Here is a 17741-nt window from a genome sequence, read left to right as displayed (position 1 = left end):
AACATGCATCCTGGGTGATCAGATCAGATGTTGACATTTCTAAGTATAGATTTGAATGCATAGGCAAATAATATTTAAATGAGGCCCTGGGTAGAGATATGTTTCAACTAGCCTACATGGTACTGGCTCTACTCAACTGTACTCTATTCTTCTCACCTTTTTAGGTCTTCCATTAGGAAAAAGTACCTTTTTGGTACCTGCTTTCCTGGGGTTCCAAAAAAAGCCGATTGGGTACTATGAGGTACTAAATGGTGACGTGAAACACTGCAGACCACTGATTGGTCAGACAGAATCATCACTGTCTCATTGCGTCATTAATGTGCGACCAATACCCTGGATGGAGCAAACCTGCAAAGCTATTGTAGCGGCCGCAGTTTTGTATAATTTTTTTTTTTCTTTCCCAAGATAGTAACCAGAAAGCTCGTGCCATGGTTGCTCGAAGAGGTACAAACGTTCCTCACCTTGCTGGCCGACGAGTGCATCCAGCAAGTGCAAGTATGCATGGTTTGAATTACAGGGGACCGAGGGTGGATCTCGGATCCCTTGAAAGCCTCCCTTGAGACGCTCAGGGGGAGATCTAAAAAACTGTTCACTTTTGCATTACAGATTATATATTTTCTGCACATTAATGTTCCTGAAATGATATAAAATAGAAATATTATGTCAATGTTGTGTATTTATTTGCTCATTATGTTCCATTTCCTAACATCTGTTTCCACAATGTTTGTGTTTATCCCTGCTGCGGCCAAATTCCCACATTTACGTAGTCACCTGAACTCCTCATCATCGGACAGAGGGGACACAGAGAGAGGAAATGTTACTGGCGGTGTTAACTGCATACAGTGGTATTAGTAAAATCTTTTTCGCGGTAACCCTGTTATTTGCCCGCGCGCTGCCGCATACTTTATGCACGTGACATCTTTTTTTCAATGGGGCTCTGTGTAATTCGAACATATGTGTGTCGCGTTCAAACTGACGTCACGGCAGTGTCGCACAGCGTTGCTAAGAGGACCAGCTACATCGCGGCGGTACTATCTTATAATGGAAAAGTACCATGTACTTACCATGTACCATGTAGTGGCAGTGCACCATGAGGGTCTGAGTTATGACCATAGACTGTTTGGTTATCACCCTTGTTAATCACTGCTTTTGTCCATTGCTGTTTCTTGTTGCTGTTGCTGCTCTGCAGTTCTGCATGTTATGTTTGGTTGTGTGTTGTTGCCTCATGCTGCATGCAGGACTATTTGTGCTAAAAAAAAAAAAAAGCTCTGTGTTGTTGCTTTATGTTGCGTGCATGGCTATTTTGTGCTAAAATGCTATATGTTGTCGCTGTGCTATTGTTTTGTACTATTGTTACGCTGTTTCTTGTTGCTTCGCATGACTTGAGTTCTGTCTTGGGGAGTTCCTGTTTGTTGTAGCTGTTGCTGTCTTTATGGTGTCCTGTTGCTGTTGATATGTGAATTTTATCATTTTACAGGTTTCAAAACATCTTGGCAAAGGGGTACAGTTAAAATTAGCATGATGGCTAACACTGGCACGTTTACAGAAATGTTGATGAATGTGTGTTGTCCTTCGGTGTCAGATGCTAACTCACAGAGGCAGCTTTTGTGGCAGTTTGTAACACTGCTGGCAACTTTATTGTATAATGAGCAGAAAGTCTGCACAAGGAAGATGGGAGAGGAGTTGAGTGGGTCAAACAAACCCTGGACTTTATCCCTGGCACCTGCTGTTTGTTTGAATGTCCAAAACTGACACTGGAGGGTACCCAATGCATCTTATTTTGACTTGTAAGTCCACTGACTTTGTTTTTTTGCCTCTTTTTGTCATTTTTTGTAATTTTTGGTTGTTTTACTCCTTTTATTAGTTATTCTGTGTCTCCTTTTTAACTGTTTATAGTCTTCTTGAGTCTTTTTCTATTTGATACGTATTAATCTGAGTGACATTTTGCAGGTCAGGACTAGGGAGGCCCTTGACACTTTGGGCCCTGGGCCTGTACCTGAGATCCAATCACTCAGACCACAATCGGAGGTGGTCTGGGCTGCATGTGGCCACATTCTTACAGCAGTGCGAACACTATTGTGTTGTGGGTTACATTCTTGCTTATCTTATATGCAAACTTTCTGTTGCTGTCTTTACACAGATCAGACACAGTGCTGAAAGACCATATCCGGAGCCACTCTCCTCCGAGTGAGTATTTATTTGCATACAGAGCAGGGGAGTGAGGTCCAGTCACAAGTGAGGAAGCTTTCCAATGTCAGGTGTGAACAGAAGAGCTGTCCCCTTGTGATCAGATCACCCAAGACACATGTTAATAGGTGTGAACAGGCTCTTTGTGTGCTTGCATCTTGAATTAAAGCGCAGTTTTGATGGAGAGAACAGGCAGCAGGAGTCAGATTTAATTTACTTCATTAATCAACTTAGGCCTGATTCCCACAGTGTAATATGTGATGAAATGTCTCCAGACTGCTTGTTCTGGTACCCTCCCTGTCTGTTCAGATTGTGTACATTCCTTTGATAGGCACAGCAGTTCAAATATCCAATCTTACCCAACAGAAACAACAGCATTTCCCTTGGACATTCATGGGTTTTTCTAATAAGTATTGTACACAATTCCTAATGAAATGCACTCAATGTTTACAGGGATCGCAAACAGGATTAAGTCTCCAATTCGACTGAGTCCGAGAGTATGATTACAAAATAAAAGTGATGCACCGGGCTGCATGATGGGATGCATAGCAGAGCAAATGCTACTTGTGACTTCAGGTAAAGTCCATCAAACTCCTCCACTGATAGCATTTCCTGTTTGTTTACCCCTGTTTGTTTATTGTGTAGGCTGTTAATGTCATCTCCTTTATCTGCTATCTCAACAGAAATGGGTGAAAGGTCCCCCAGACTGAAATTTTCCCCCAGTTCTCTCCTCCTCAACACGAACCAGATGTGTGCTCCCAGGGCTGGACCCTCTCTCTCTTTCTCTCTCTCCCTCTTTGGCTCCCCCTCAGCCCACCCCCACCCTTTGTTCCCCCTTCCTTAAAAATGCTGTGTCTGCACGTCCCTCCCTCATATCGTCTGAGGTCTGACTTCAAGGATGGATTGTGCACTGCTGCTGCTGTCCCTGTGGGCTCTGACTGGAGCGGTGTCCCCGCAGGCTCCAGGTAAGCCCCCTGACTCCATCACTCACTCACAGCTGGCAGAGCCCTGCATACACAATCAACCCTGAACATTTTGGATTTTGCCCTGCATGCTTTGTTGCTCTGTCAATTGCATTTTAATATAAAGTTGACCATGTGACCAGGGCTTACATGAAGTAAAGCATTATAACTTTAAAATGCAATGGACTAACTAAGACAGGGTCATGCAATATATGCTGGATGTTAATGTTTATAGTGCACTGGTTGCCAGTAATTTAATTAAATGAATAATGTTTATGATGAAGTAAGAAAAGATATTAGTTTGGATTGCTAATATATACTGTACTGAATGAATCAATGGCATTTTAAGTTTGTTTGCTTCTGATTCTGCTTTAGTTGTTTATTAATTATGGGACAATGGAAGATGAAGCTGGTTTCATGACATGCATTGGCTGTTTTGATTTATAATGATCTTTTCTGGATCATTTTATTTCAATTCTATTCTATTATATTTATTTTCTACGCAATCTATACACCTTTAATTCTATATATTTTACATTTTCTTTATCCCGCTGCAATTTTTTAGTCCTGCAAAACTATGTATAGTCGTTTACGCTATCCTTTAAATTGCGTCTGTGTTATTTCAGTTTTCTGCATATTTGTTTGAAGGCGCTATATAGACAAAGCTGAGTTGATTTACAGTTTCATAAGCATTAGTGGAGGAAGTTCTCAGGTCTTTTACTTAAAGTAGTAATACTACAGTATAGAAATAATCTGTTACAAGAAAAAGTGCTGAATTCAAAAGCTTGCTTGAGTTAAAGTACAAACGCAAAAGTACTCATGATGTAGTTTTTAAATCTCAGGGAAAAAAAACATGTTATATCAGGGAATGTTCTTTATTTATCAGTGGGACTCATGACCCTCCCCCCAAAAATATTTCCCTGAGCCTCCCTGAGTGACTTGATTGATGTGCGTGAAGTGATTTCGGAGATTTTTAAACAAAACATGCTTTTAAACCCCAAACTTTCAGGTTAGGGTATTAAAAAAACAAACAAATAAAAAAGCAGCCATTTAAAGTCGTCCCTTCACTCAGACAAATCGAAAAACGTAACTCCCTTCCCAATGCTTAAAAATGATCTGAAGTGCCTCCCCCATTTTGCACCACCCCTCTCCGCTCATAGATAATGAACAGTCCCTTATTGGACTCTAATAACTGACACTTTTGTAATATTAATGTTAAAGCTGGTCAATGTTGCGCTTATTTGTTGCCATATACACAGCCGAGTCGCAGTTTAGTCGCATATTTATCCATAAAAATATCATTGAATATCAAAATTGATCTGTTGATTACGTTTTCTATCATTAAACTGAATCTGTAATGTAACTAGTATTTAAAGGTACCAAATAAATGCAGTGGAGTAAAAATTTCCCTCTGTAATGTAGTTAAGTAAAGGTCTCAAGTAGCAGAAAATGGAAATTCTTCAAAATTGTACTTAAGTAAATGTACTTCACAACTTTCCACTGCTTAGGTGCTACATGTATGTACTGTACACCGTGTCTCCACACTGGTCTGGGGTGATCATGTGTACATTACCGCAGCACATGTGTGTTTATGGTCACATGGCTGCAGGCAGAGTGAATACAGTAGCACACATGTTTTCATTCTAAGAAATGAAAAATGGGGAACCCTCTCTGACTCCCTCTTCTCTCCCCCTCAAATGTTCTGGACATTGAGGGTGTGCCGGCGTTGGAAATGTTGCAATGTAAATTAAGTGGAGGATCTGGCTGTGTGATGTAATACATATGGAAGAGTGAGGGGAACCAGGGGGTTTAAAGATTAGTCCTGTTCAAATATGAATTAGATTTTTGACAAAGTGACTGAGGAAACACACTAATTCACAGACGACACTATCACTTTTAAAAAAAACAAAACAAAACGAAACAAGATTGATAGCTGAATGGCAAAGAGTAATAAAGCCTGCCATCTAAATACTTACTCATCTGGCAACCTGGGTGGCAAATGTTTGCCCGGCCACCCACACTGAATTCCCCTCAAACAGAAAACAAAGCAGAATTGACAAACAAAATCTAATTAATGTTTGCATTTTTTAATTTTACGAGGGGGCCATGAATGGAGTGGAAGCAAACAAAGGGGCAATTACCGCGATGGTGTGATAGTGTGTGTGGTATCACAACAGGGTCGTGTCCGGAGAGACTCCTGGGAGAGGAGAGGAGGAGGACGTGTCCTCGGCCCTGCAAAGCTGACAGAGACTGTGGCAACAAGCGTCAGTGTCTGTGTGACGGCCAGTGTGGTCTCAGCTGTGTGGCTCCAGGTAACTATTTGTATGCATGTGTGCCCTCAGTTGTCACTGTGAACACTATTGTGGGCTCAGTCATAAAAAGTGTGTTTTTGTATACGCAGCTGTGCCAACATACATCTGTGTGTTTTCCTGGAAAAAAAAGTCCTGCACAGAATATGGGCTGCAAAATGTCAGCACAAGCATTTTATTATGCCTGTGCATTGTTAAAGAGAGAGAGAGAGAGCACTGTGAATGCATCCAATCTGGTTATACAACCTCATTAGTGCCATTTCAAAGTGATTTCTGTTTCATTTGTCTCACACAAGAAACATTCTGATGTCTCTGTCCTCTCCTCAGGTCGGACATGTCCCTGGCCTCTTCCCCCCTCTGAAAACTCAGTGGCTCGCCTCCTCTCTCCCACTCACTCCTTTTCCGCCCTGCTTGAAGTGCGCTGCAAGCCGGGATTCACGTTACCCAATGGCTTGGATGCCACTATTCGTCGTTGTCAAGGTGACCGACAGTGGAGTGGGGACGATCCCATCTGCATAGGTGGGTTTGAGTTCAGCAGAAGAAATGTCTCTTTTTTTGCGTCATGACAAAGAATTTATGCACAGGTAATGAACATGTGGAAGAATGCATCTGTGGTTTGTGTCTCGAGTTTAGTTTTGGTCTCAGTTGTTGAGCAGCAGGTTTTCTGCATGTGCGCAGCTCGTGTGTTGAGGTCAGTGATGAGGTCAAGGATTAAACTGAGCTTTTATTGTTTTGTGTTTATGCAAGACAGTCAGACAGAGAGAGAGGGAGATTCAGGAATGAAACCCCTCTGTGACTGTGTCGACTGAGACATTGCACAACTGGGACCTATTCTCCTCGTCACCATAGCAACCAGAGCTTTAGTTGTTCATATTGGCTGTTGGAAGATTTTGACTGCTAATAGGTTTTAAGAGCAAACATGAACTCACCTTTGAGAGTGCATGAAGATCATATAGATGCACATTTGTTTTTTTGTATATGTGTGTGTGTGTGTGTGTGTTGTTTGTGTGCGCACCACAGCGAAGAAATCTATATTTTTTGCATCTATATACATGTGTATGATATTATATTTGTTACTTTTATGGGCCAGAGTTTGTAGTGTCATATTATGTAGTCTACTTCTAGAGAACCTCAGAAATGAGTCCAAAAACCCAGAAATCCTTTAGCATTTCAGAACATCCGGCTCCCTCGTCTTAAAGTCAGTGTTTTGTTTTTTTTTTTAATGGATTTTTGGTTAGAAGCCTTAAATAAGGTCTGTGGTTTACACAAGCTTAAGAGGCTTTCGTGATTTTTTTCTATGACATAAAATACACGAGTAAATACCCCCAACCACAAAACTTGAAGCTTTTTATGTGTCTTAAAAAAGACTTGTTAGTTAGTTGCTATTAAGTGGCTAAAAGAGACTACAGAACGTCATCAGGCTGAACACAGTTTATCAGTTTTCTATTGGTGGCGAGGCGACTGTAGCGTAGTTCGTTTTAGTTTAGCAATGGCTTTTTTCTTCAGGCACTAAAAATCCTTAAATGTTGTTCATTTTTCTTACTGAACAAAAACTGTAAGTATCATTAATGTTTGTTTACCACAGAGCTTATTTCCTGCAGTGATCCAAAATCCAATGGAAAAATCCCATAGGCTTTTTGACATTCACAATGTAAGGTGTTTATGTTGTGGTATTCCAGAGAGGACAGAATAATCTACACTAAATATGCTACACAATGCTGCAATGACCAGTGTCAAGACAACCTTTTAAAAGTTACAGTTGGGTTACTCTGTAACTCACCTGGTAGAGTGTGCACAAAGGCTATGTCCTTGCTGCAGCAGCCACAGGTTCAACTCAAACCTGTAGCCTTTTCCTGCATGTCCCAACAACAAAAAGACACAAAAAGTCCAGAGACCACATCGTAAAAAACCCCCAATAAAAGCAGACACAAAAGTAACAAAAAAGAAACTATATTACCACAAGGAAACATAAAATGACTCAAGAGACACACAATTACCACAAAGAAATACAAAATGACTTCAGAGAGACTCAACATTACCACAAAAAGACACAAAACCACAAAAAAGTTAAAAAGACAACAGAGATAAAAGATACAGCAAAAAATGGCGAGGGCCTTTTTACATATCTGTGCTTAGGGGCCCATTGTCTTATGATCCGTCCATGTTATAAGTTAATGTTGCATCTAACCTCATATGTGCTAGAGATCTTCGTAAGTCTCTTAAATGACCTTTGCTTGCTTTAAAGTTGCACCTATGTCGGCCATAAGGGCCAGAGCACAGCTGCAGACAGATTTATGCAAACACACGAGCAGCTTATGTTAATTCCTTTAAGAAAACACAAAGGACTTTCCAATGATTTCAAGTTAATTTACAACCACAGCATCACTGTGCCCCGAGATAATCATGTGGCCTAAATATGGAACAAAAAGAGAAAAGATAAATCTGAATAAGTGGCTGACAAAAGGCAAAATCTGTTCCACTGCTGTGCAGCCTTATTACTTCTGCTGATGTGCCGTAAGGCTGCACAGCGGTATGTGAAGTAAAACCATCAATACTTCTTAGTATCCTGACACAACTCTCATCAGCACACAGCACCTGGAAATATGCTTCTTTTGCTCACTGCTTGTGCTGCCCTAACAGCCGTGATAAAAAACAATACAAGTTCAGCTTTAAAGGTCCGCACACACACACCTGGAGCTACAGTAAACATGCTTTCTTAGGAATCCTCAACCCAGCTGGGTCTCGGCTTCATCCTCAAGAGTATTTTATCTTTTCAAAGATGTGAAATAAGGATACGATTCTCAGCTCCCTCTCTCTCTCACTGTCGTAGAGTATCCTCCTGCTGAGAGACAGGCAGAAGGTAGGTGGGTTTTGAACGTGTGAGAGCGTTTGTATTGTGTGTGTCCCTTTGCATGTGTGTTAGAGTGTGAGTCGAGCTCCTTCATGCCTGTTGAGAGGCAGTGGGCGGCAGATCACTGTCAAAGTGGCACCGAGCTGCATGCACACAGTGTGAGTGTGAGCGGGTGCGAATGTGTATATGGGAGAGAGAGTTAGAGAGGTAGATTTTTTTCTGTATACATTAGATGTGTATGTGGTGGGGGGCGGATTGCACATGTGTTGGAGAGTTTCTATGTGTGTTTGTGTGTGTGTGTGTGTGTGTGTGTGTGTGTGTGTGTGGGCGACAGATCACAGTCAGGAGAGTCAGAGAGCTCTTGCTCACGCTGCTCCAGGCCTTTCTGTTCCCTGCTCTCCTCTCCTCTGCTCCCTTCTCTCATCCTCTTTTCCTCTCATCTCTTTCTCCTCTCATCCTCTTCCATCTGAGGCCTCTGATAAGGTCTCTCTCTACAATGGAAGCCAAGGACAAGCATGCAGCTCTGGGCTATTTAGTTTGTGGTGCATGCATCTGTGTTTGTGGGAGAAAAACAAGAGTAAAAAACCTGTAACATCTTTGGTCTCAATCAGATTGTTGTGTATTTAACGTTGCATTTCATTCAAAATCAGTGTTTTGTAATTTTCTAAAAAGATGAATTTGATATACCTGCTTCGTAGCGGTTTGGTGCAGCAGCCTGTGTGGGCGGCAGCAGCAGAAGAGGCAGGAGAAGGGCGATATGTGAAAAGAGAACTCAGCTCGGGGCTCTCATCCGCAGCCAAACAGACTCGTAACTCTCCCTCTCCCATAGGTCCCTTTACATTCTTATATTAACGTTTCTCGGTTTCAGATACCTAAGACAGGCCTCAGGCAAGAGCTGTCTCTGCTTTTCAAAGCCGCGCTCAGCTCCGAAACCCTGCGCTTGATGCTGCTCGGGTCGCTCCAGCCTCTTTCCGAGCACCACTCTTGATATTTATATTTCCACAAGCGTGAGGCACTCAAACTTCCAGGAATGAGCAGTGCCAGGTGTTATACAATCACAGATATATAGCTGTGAGCTCGCAGAGGTGTGGGGCGGCGTGTCACCTGCTCGTCGAACTTTGATTTATTACCTAAGAAGGGTTATTTCAACTTAAATAGAACAAGACATGGAGTGAAACGCCTCTGTGGGTCACAAACAAAATAGAAACCCTGGTTAATACGAGTCAAATGAGGTAGCCGGATGGACGTGACTTCCTTTCTCCATCTGTTTTCCTCCCTGTTGTCTGCTTTATTTACTTGCCGATGGTTGTCACCTGCAAAATCACACCTGCAACCATCAGTTACAGTGATTTTCTGTGTTTTCTGTGTTTGTTCAGGTTGTTGTGGAGATATATTGGGTTGTCTTTACTTCTTTGACTCACAAATGCAAATTAGATGCACACTGGGCTTCCATTTTCATCCTATTATTGGGGGCCGGGTCGCAGGGCAGCAGGCTGAGCATGGTACTCCCCAGCAACACTTTCCAGCTCCTCCTGGGGGAGGAATGCATACTGATTAGATGCCCAAACTACCTTAACTGACCCCTTTTGACACGAAGGAGCAGCGGCTGAACTCCGAGTTTCCTCCAGTTATCTGACCCTCATCGTATCTCTCAGTCTGAGCCCAGATTCCCAACAGAGGAAACTCATCTCAGATGCTTTGTTTCTGCAATGTCAGTTTTTCGGTCACTAGCCAAAACTCATGACCATAGGTGAGGGCTGGGGCGTAGGTAATCGAGAGCTTTACTTTCACAACTCAACTCTTCTTGACCGTAACAGTCTGGCAGAGCATCTGCATCACCTTTGATGCAGCATCGAACTGCCCGTCCATCTCACGCTCCATTTTACCCTCATACTTCAACAAGACCCCAACATGCTTAAACTTCTTCGCATGTGGGCAGTAACTCTCTCCCAACACAGAGTGAGCAATTCACCATTTCCCAGCAGAGAACCATTTCCTCAGACTTTCAGGTACTGACTCCCATCCAGGCTGCTTTATACTCGGCTGTGAACCGCCCCAATGCATGCTGGAGGTCACAGTATGATGAATCCAACAGAACCACATCATCTGCAAAGAGCAGAGATGCGATTCTGCAACTATGCATGGACAACAGGCTTGTGACAGCATGAGATGTAAGCATTAATACCATTCTCCTCGGCTGAGTTTTAACTTTAGCGAGCTCAGTGGTGTCAGTTGAGCTGGCAGAAGATGCACACGTGTATCTGTGCAGTGATACCTTTGGTGGGTGTAACTCAGTGCAAAGAAAATAGTTCCCTACATAAAACTGCTCACAAGGTGTGGATTAACTTAAGTTATTGGGTCATGATTTCTGGAAAGAGACATTGCTGTTAAGTTTTTCAAATGTTATTTTTTTTTTTGGTGGTGCTTTGAGCACCACAAATCAAGTGCCATCTAGTTCCATTATATCAGAGCAAAGGAAGAAATTTTACAGTCGATATATTAAACACTCTGCAACTCACACTAAAACAATCTAGACCGATAAATAGGTAAGAAGAAATATGTGCATTTTTTTATTTGGGAGTGAACTGTCCCTTTAAAGTAAAGTGTTGCATAGATTTCATCATTGCAATAATTATTTAAGGTGCACTGGTCTGTAAGCAGCATTTTGGCACAGTAGCTGGTCAGTTAGGACCTTTAATCACTTTATAACATTTGGGAGTAATACCCCATTACATTTTCTAATTTCATAAGTCTTGTATCAACCTGCAAAGTGCTTATGTGAAGGCAAAAGTACAATATTTGCATTTCATCTGTAGGAGAAGTGAGGGAAATTTAGAGATATTAAGAAGCATAATTTGGATGTACTCAAGTAAAGAAGAAGCACCTCAAAACTGTACTTAAGTTACAAAGACTGAGTAAATGTGCTCAGGCACATTCTGCTGTGAGGAGATTGCATAAAAGGAAAGGCTGCTCTGACTGTTTATCTTCCAGCTGGGTATTTCTTCCTTCAATGCGTGACCTGTGCTTGCAGTGGAGTATTTTTAAAGTGTGGTATTGAATCAGACAATAAAGTCTTTAACCTTGTGTTCTTCTTTGACCTGCAGAGACTCAGTCACCCGACGAACCCTCCGCCGTCCAGACCTGCCCTCTCCCCGAGGAGATCATCAGCACCTTCAGCATCGAGGGCGACGCATCAGTGGGAACTTCCATTCGCTACAGCTGCCTGTCTGGGTGAGAGATGGGGGATGATGGGAGGTTAGGGTTGCGAGTGCGTAGGAAGAGGCTATGAAAACCTGAAATGGTATGAAGGTAGAAATGGAGGAAGTGAGAAGACGGGGATGGAGTGTGAAGAAGAGGGAGGGAGCGGAGGGATGGCTTGATTACAGCAGAGCAGTGGTGGAAGAAATATTCAAATCCTTTACTAACAAAGTACCTATGCACCCATATCAAGATAAATGCATTTTAAATCCCACTTAAGCCTTTGAAACCTAAGCAAACAGGCATGCTTTTTTTTAAAACATAGAAGGAAATTGCAAGTTATGTGAAAGTTACAAAAATACAGTAAAAAAAAAAAAACAAGAAAATGACCTGCAAAGAAAGTATTGAAATAAATTATTGATATAAAATGCATTAAGTCAGTATATTTCTGTAAAAATAATATAAATATATCATTTCAATCATTGTGAATACAGTTGGACATTTCTCCCCATTTTTGTGTTTTCTAATATTTTTCTTTCTCTTACGTTTAAAAACTAATTTTGAGGTCATTTCATTGCCACATTTTCCTGATTTCTTGTAATCTGGGGTACATTTCTTGCCAAACTGTTTTAGAAAGAAAAAGAAATCAAACTTGCTCAGGCTTCAAAGGTTATGCTTGTGATGCGTCTGCATCCAAGGAAAAACTGATGTCGATTCAGGTTTCAAAAGATTATGTAAAAGTGCAGAAATATTATAAATGTGCATTAAGTATTTTATATAAAAGTACTCATTCTGCAGCAGAATTACTGATTAATTATTATATCTGACATTGTGAGATTATTAATACTGATGCACTGATGCGTAAGCAGTATTTCACCAGAGCTGGTTAAGTTTGAGCTACTCTTAAAGGTTACCTGGGGTATTTTTCAGCATGTACCCTGCGTTCACATGTTTTTGTGTCTAGTTCACTAATGGAGACAACAAATTCTAAATTGGTCCAGCACTGAGTGAGAGCATTTCAGCCAGCAGCAGTAAACCAGGCTGCAATGTAATGCTGAAGGGCAAATGTGCACCATCAGTTTACGTCCATTAAAAGTTCTTGTTTTTGACACTGACAGGCTCAAATTGTTATTATCTGTGATTGTTATGGAAAGAACCCCACAGAGATTGACGTTTTCGTTAAGTGACGGAGCCTTTTTGTTGATCAAGAAACAGCCCTGACATCACAGTCGCAAACCTCGCCAAACTCCATTTACTTAAACTGTAATTTTACCATCGTAAATCACAGTTCATTCAGAGTTGACAGAAACAAAAGAAAACTCATAAAAGCCATAATCATAAGTTTGTCTCTTCATGGTGCCAACAGTCACCAACTCTGGTTTGGTTTAAATAAACCTGTAATCATCCAGTTAGATGCTAGAATTACTGTTTATTTAAAAGGAGTTTGGTGGGTTTTGTCATAGCAATTTTAGGGATGTTTCTGGTTAAACTTGAAGGATCCCTGCTCTTCAACTTTTTCAACCACAAGAACCACTGCTAAACAGCGCAGACTATTGGAAGTATCAGATACCATACCAACATCTTGACATTACTATGAACACTATGTAAACAAGGTGGTACATATAAATGTAATTTTCTACTGCAGCCTGTTGTAAATGTCTACTAAACCTCAGTTTGCACTTTACAATGTACAGTTTCACTCTTACAGTTACACTGCAGCCTGTTTTGCTGCTGCACAGATCTCTCAGTTGTGGACCAATTTTAAAAAAAAATGTCTCTTAGACACAAAAGCAAGACAAAATAAGGTCAAGTTACCCTTTAACTATTTTATGTACACTTTAGTCCAGTGATTCCCAACCTATTAGTGTGACCCTGTTGTAAGGGTCACGAGATAAGTGAGAGATGATCTAATGAAGGAAAAAAGATAAAACAAAGCTCTGCAACACAAATATGCTTTTATTTGTTTTGTGAAATATCAACTATATTTACCTCCTTGGGGCTATGAGAGGTTTAGAGGGGAAACGTCTCTTTGATGGAAGAACTCAGACATGTGACACAGTACACATTGTTTTTAAGGCATCACAAGGCAGAAAAAAGTTTGAAGGTCTCCTCAGATTTGATCTACAACAACAACAACAACAACACTACTGTATGTTATATAACTTTACATGTTTTTCAATGTTAAACCTTAAATGTTACCAATAACTAAAGCTGTCAGATGAAGTTGTAGAGTAGAAATATAATTCTCTGATTATGAATTATAGCGGAGAAGAAACAAAGTAAAAAAAAATCAAATATAAGTACCTAAAAATTGTACTTGAGTAAATGTACACGTAGTCCATCACTGTGGGAGAGGTGTTGGGGAACGACGGGTGATGAGCGATGAATGGCAGGAAATTCATTTTGATCTCCCAGCTGACGATCTCTCCATTGAGCTAACTAGGTCATTACAGTCTAATCTTGTATTGACTCCCCTTTACACACTGACTCATCCGCAGGATAAAATGAGCCCGAGTGGATGTGTCAGCCAGAACTGTGCACATGAAATTCAGACACTCTGAAAAGAGAGAGACAGAGTGTAAAGAGGAAATCATTTACACCTTTTTTCATCACTTTTATTCAGACGAAGCTCCTTAGCTGTCAATACTGTACATGACACGCTGCCATCTGCCTGCTCTGCCTTCTCTCCTGCAGGGCGGATATCGTGGGGAGCAGTGAAAATTTCTGCCAGGATAATCAGACCTGGCAGTATCCTCACCCCATTTGCAAAAGTAAGTGCACTCTGTGGCCACGTGTGTGTGTGTGTGTGTGTGTGTGTGTGTGTGTGTGTGTGTGTGTGTGTGTGTGTGTGTGTGTGTGTGTGTGTGTGTGTGTGTGTGTGTGCGTGTGTGTGTGTGTGTGTGTGTGTGTGTGTGCGTGCGTGCGTGCGTGCGTGTGTGTGTGTGCGTGCGCGTGTGCAGGCAGTGTGTCCTCGTGCATCTTTCAAGGTTAGCAGGACAGGATGCATCCGTGGATGATGTAGGAGTGAATGAACTGCGAGCGGGTTTATTCTGAAGCAGTGTTCATGTATTTGTTGTGTGCATGTGTTCATGTGTGTGTGCAGATATGAAGAGTGAATCAAAGACACACTTACGCCTTCAAGTATTCATCTGATAAGAGCGAGAGCTCTGTTTCGCAGTGCTTTTCTGCCCTCTCGTGCTTAAACCGGGCACTGCATGGCCTGCTGCACTGGGAGAAATCGCAGCACAAAGCCCAGTTTCAAGAGGAAAATGTTGACATTGTATGTTTCTATAAACCACTGATACATTACATTTATATTGTTTCATATAAATCAGTGACAATATATGAGGTGACCTTGTCACTGGAGGTGTGATAGCGAGTCATCACTGTGTCTTTCCAGGGCTTTTTAGTGTTTTTTTAGCAGTCTTTTGCCGTGTTTCCGCTGGGCATAATGGCACCAAAAGGTTGTTTTTAATGAGATATAGCTTTGTTTGCAGCTGCGTTTTAGCCACCAAATGTGGATGTTTTCCAGCAATCTTTTGCTGTGTCTCCACTGGGGACTATGCTACCAAAAACTGTTTTGTTTTTGTTTTTTTTAATGAGATTGAATGAGCTTTTTAGCCACCGAAACAAAGTAATTTTATTCAAAATATTCCTTTCCTAACTATAACCGAATATGTTTTGTGCCTTATCCTAAACACATTAACCACAGTGTTGTTGTTTTTTTACGGAGACAGGCTGCATTTCCTGCCAGGTTAGGAACATGGGTGGGTTTTTTTTCAGTCTTTCATCGTGTTTCCACCAGGGTCAATGCAGCCAAAAGTGGTTGTTTTTAACAAAACATCACTATGATTCCAGCTTTTTAACCACCAAACACGGGTGTTATTTAGCAACCTTTTCCTGTGTTTCCACTTGGGACAATGCCACAAAAATAAACTGTTTCTTAGGGATTGGCAGTGCAGCTGCATTGCTGTTTTAAGCCACCAAAACCAGGTATTTTAAGCCAAAACATGATCTTTTCCTAACCATAACCAAATGGTTTTTGTGCCAAAAACCTACCCACAGGTTAACCACACTGTTGTTGCATTTATTTTTGTGATTGGGTTGAAATTTTTACAGGATGCTAAGAGGAATATGATTGACCCCGGCTTTTGTTAAAACAACGTAAGGTGAACAAAATAAAAGGACAGGTGCATGGCCGCAGTTTCAAGCTTTCAGTTTAACTTAAAGATCATCAGATGCACGTAAATGTATCAGAAAGCAATAGCTAATAACTGAGCAATAATGTCTCCATCCTTTTTTTGGAGTGACTCTACTTTTATATGTTTGAGCAGAATAATTGTCTGCCTGTCTCGCTTCATTAGAGGTGTACTGCCAGCCTCCGCGGGAGGTGGAGCAGGGCTACGTGGTGGCTGTCCAGAAGACTGAATATGAAGTTGGCTTTGACATCCACTACCTCTGTAGAAAAAACTTCCTACTGGATGGACCGCAGAAGGTTACCTGCCTGTCTAATGGCAGCTGGAGTGCATTGCCCCCATACTGCAGAGGTGAGTTTTAAATTGACTCACCAGAAAGAAAATGTATTAGTTTAAATTAGTTTGAACAATGATGCATTTAAGCCCATAAAAAATGACTGCATGGCACATCCAGTGCCTGTAACTATGCTGGTTTCCATTATATAGATACTTACAAGCATGCACATACTACATTTGATGCTTATATCATAAATTCATACCATGTTGATGTTTTCCACAGCTCGATGCCTCATTCCTGCCGAGCGAAGCCGCGTGATGATTGGTGGAGCGAAGCGCTGGCCGTTTGACGTTACAGATGCTGTGGTTCCTCACGGGGAAAATGTGACGTTCTTCTGCAAACACCCTCGTAAGCAGTGCAGCTTCACTGCAACCCAGACCTGCTTTGATGGAAAGCTGCAGCCACCAGCCTGCTACCTTGGTAAACCTCGAAACACTCACACAGGCCATCTTTTCATAAATCTGCAACGGTTTCAACGTGTCAGTCAGAAGAACATGAGGGGGACTGATTGACACATTTTTAATACTCATGCACCTTAATTTTTGTGTTTCAGAGCCCACGTGGTTGCAGTATAAACTCTTCCCTCACCGGTTGGTCTCAGAGATCGAAGCATGTGGGCCTGATGATGTGGAGATATGACCTCGATTCAAGCAACATCCTGACACTGTGTCACAATATGAGCACCCACAGCAGTCCGTCTCCACTCCGCAGCTTTGCTTACACTTTCTATGCTGTGCTCGTGGTCTGTTTTATGAGCTGAAATACTTCGTGGATCCTGTGCTTGTGGCCTTTGACCCTTTCTCCTGCATACTATCAAACTGTCGCTGTAATTATAATCTGCAAACCCTCTTAAGTATTATCCTCCAGCTTGAGCCGCTGTAGATCAGTGATACTCAACTTATGGCCGACGGGTCAAATCAGGGCCCTCCTAGGCTGCCAGGTGGCCCCCGAACCATTTTGTAGTTCACAGTAAAAATAAATTGATTCACACTGGGAATTGTTTTTGTTCTTTTAGTGTACACAGTGTGACAGAGCGCATAAAACTGCATCAAAATAGAGCCTGATAATCAAAAAAAGTGCCAGTGGAGGATCCCTTGCACCCTGCAACAGAGGCCCTAGCTAAGGCCCTAAAGTCATAAAAAACATCCCAAAATACTAGAAATGTCCTTAAATCCTAGAAACTTTCGACAATCCTGGTAATGTCCTAAAATCCTAGAAACAGCCTAAAATGCTAGAAATGTCCTAAAATCTTAGAAATGTTCAAAAATCCTAGATACATAAAAAAAGAAACATACTAAAATCATGAAAACTATACACTATAATTGTCCTGAAATCTTAGAAACATGTATTTGGCCGCTGCAACTGGCCCCTGGCCTTCTGTCATTTTGCAAAAGTGGCCCCCAAGCAAAGCAAGTTGAGTATCCCTGCTGTAGATGCAGTCCATATGAGGATGTACATATAATGCATTATATCAGTTATGATACCTTCATGTACTCATAATGACTCCGTGACATCTCACTGCGTGATCCCTCCTCCTCTCTGTTGAGCCTGACGCATCAAGTCTCGAGGCTTGTAAGTTTTAATGATGTGAAATAAAGTGATGTCAAAGTGGTTTTGCGCCCTGACTTCCTTCATGTGTCACAGAAAGTGCGTAAAGTCCATTTTCTCTCCATCCTCTTCCTCGCTGCTGTGCTTTGCCTC

General features: G+C 41.6%; 1 protein-coding gene across 4 annotated transcripts; it reads left to right on the top strand.

The window, feature by feature from the left end:
• The first annotated feature begins 797 nt into the window (after positions 1-797).
• On the top strand, positions 798-17652 carry ntd5 (ntl-dependent gene 5). 4 transcript variants are annotated; one of them, XM_088084433.1, is made up of 13 exons: positions 798-1028; positions 1654-1787; positions 2141-2187; positions 2641-2763; positions 2871-3152; positions 5327-5461; positions 5786-5977; positions 8289-8318; positions 11414-11540; positions 14202-14278; positions 15872-16054; positions 16263-16460; positions 16594-17652. In XM_088084433.1, the coding sequence occupies exons 5-13, from the start codon at positions 3086-3088 to the stop codon at positions 16677-16679; spliced, it is 1095 nt and encodes a 364-aa protein (XP_087940559.1). In that variant the 5' UTR covers positions 798-1028; positions 1654-1787; positions 2141-2187; positions 2641-2763; positions 2871-3085; the 3' UTR covers positions 16680-17652. The 4 variants fall into 4 exon arrangements, with proteins under 4 accessions (XP_087940559.1, XP_087940560.1, XP_042346620.1 ...); XM_088084434.1 differs by lacking the exon at positions 1654-1787; XM_042490686.2 differs by having other exon boundaries at positions 798-1787.
• Positions 17653-17741: the final 89 nt, after the last annotated feature.

This window comes from Plectropomus leopardus, chromosome 11, assembly GCF_026936395.1.
Source record: "Plectropomus leopardus strain MGB_pleo_1.0 chromosome 11, ASM2693639v1, whole genome shotgun sequence".
Taxonomy (NCBI): Eukaryota; Metazoa; Chordata; class Actinopteri; order Perciformes; family Serranidae; genus Plectropomus; species Plectropomus leopardus.
Note: the sequence above shows the minus strand (reverse complement) of the source record. Positions and strands in the feature narration are given on the sequence as shown.

What these genes read in the sequence shown, in the direction of transcription:
- ntd5 (XM_088084434.1), top strand. Translation starts at nt 3,086, where the DNA reads ATGGATTGTGCACTGCTGCTGCTGTCCCTGTGGGCTCTGACTGGAGCG. An exon ending in GGACGATCCCATCTGCATAG is followed by an intron (nt 5,978 to 8,288) that starts GTGGGTTTGAGT and finishes TCACTGTCGTAG; the next exon opens with AGTATCCTCCTGCTGAGAGA. An exon ending in ATTGCCCCCATACTGCAGAG is followed by an intron (nt 16,055 to 16,262) that starts GTGAGTTTTAAA and finishes TGTTTTCCACAG; the next exon opens with CTCGATGCCTCATTCCTGCC.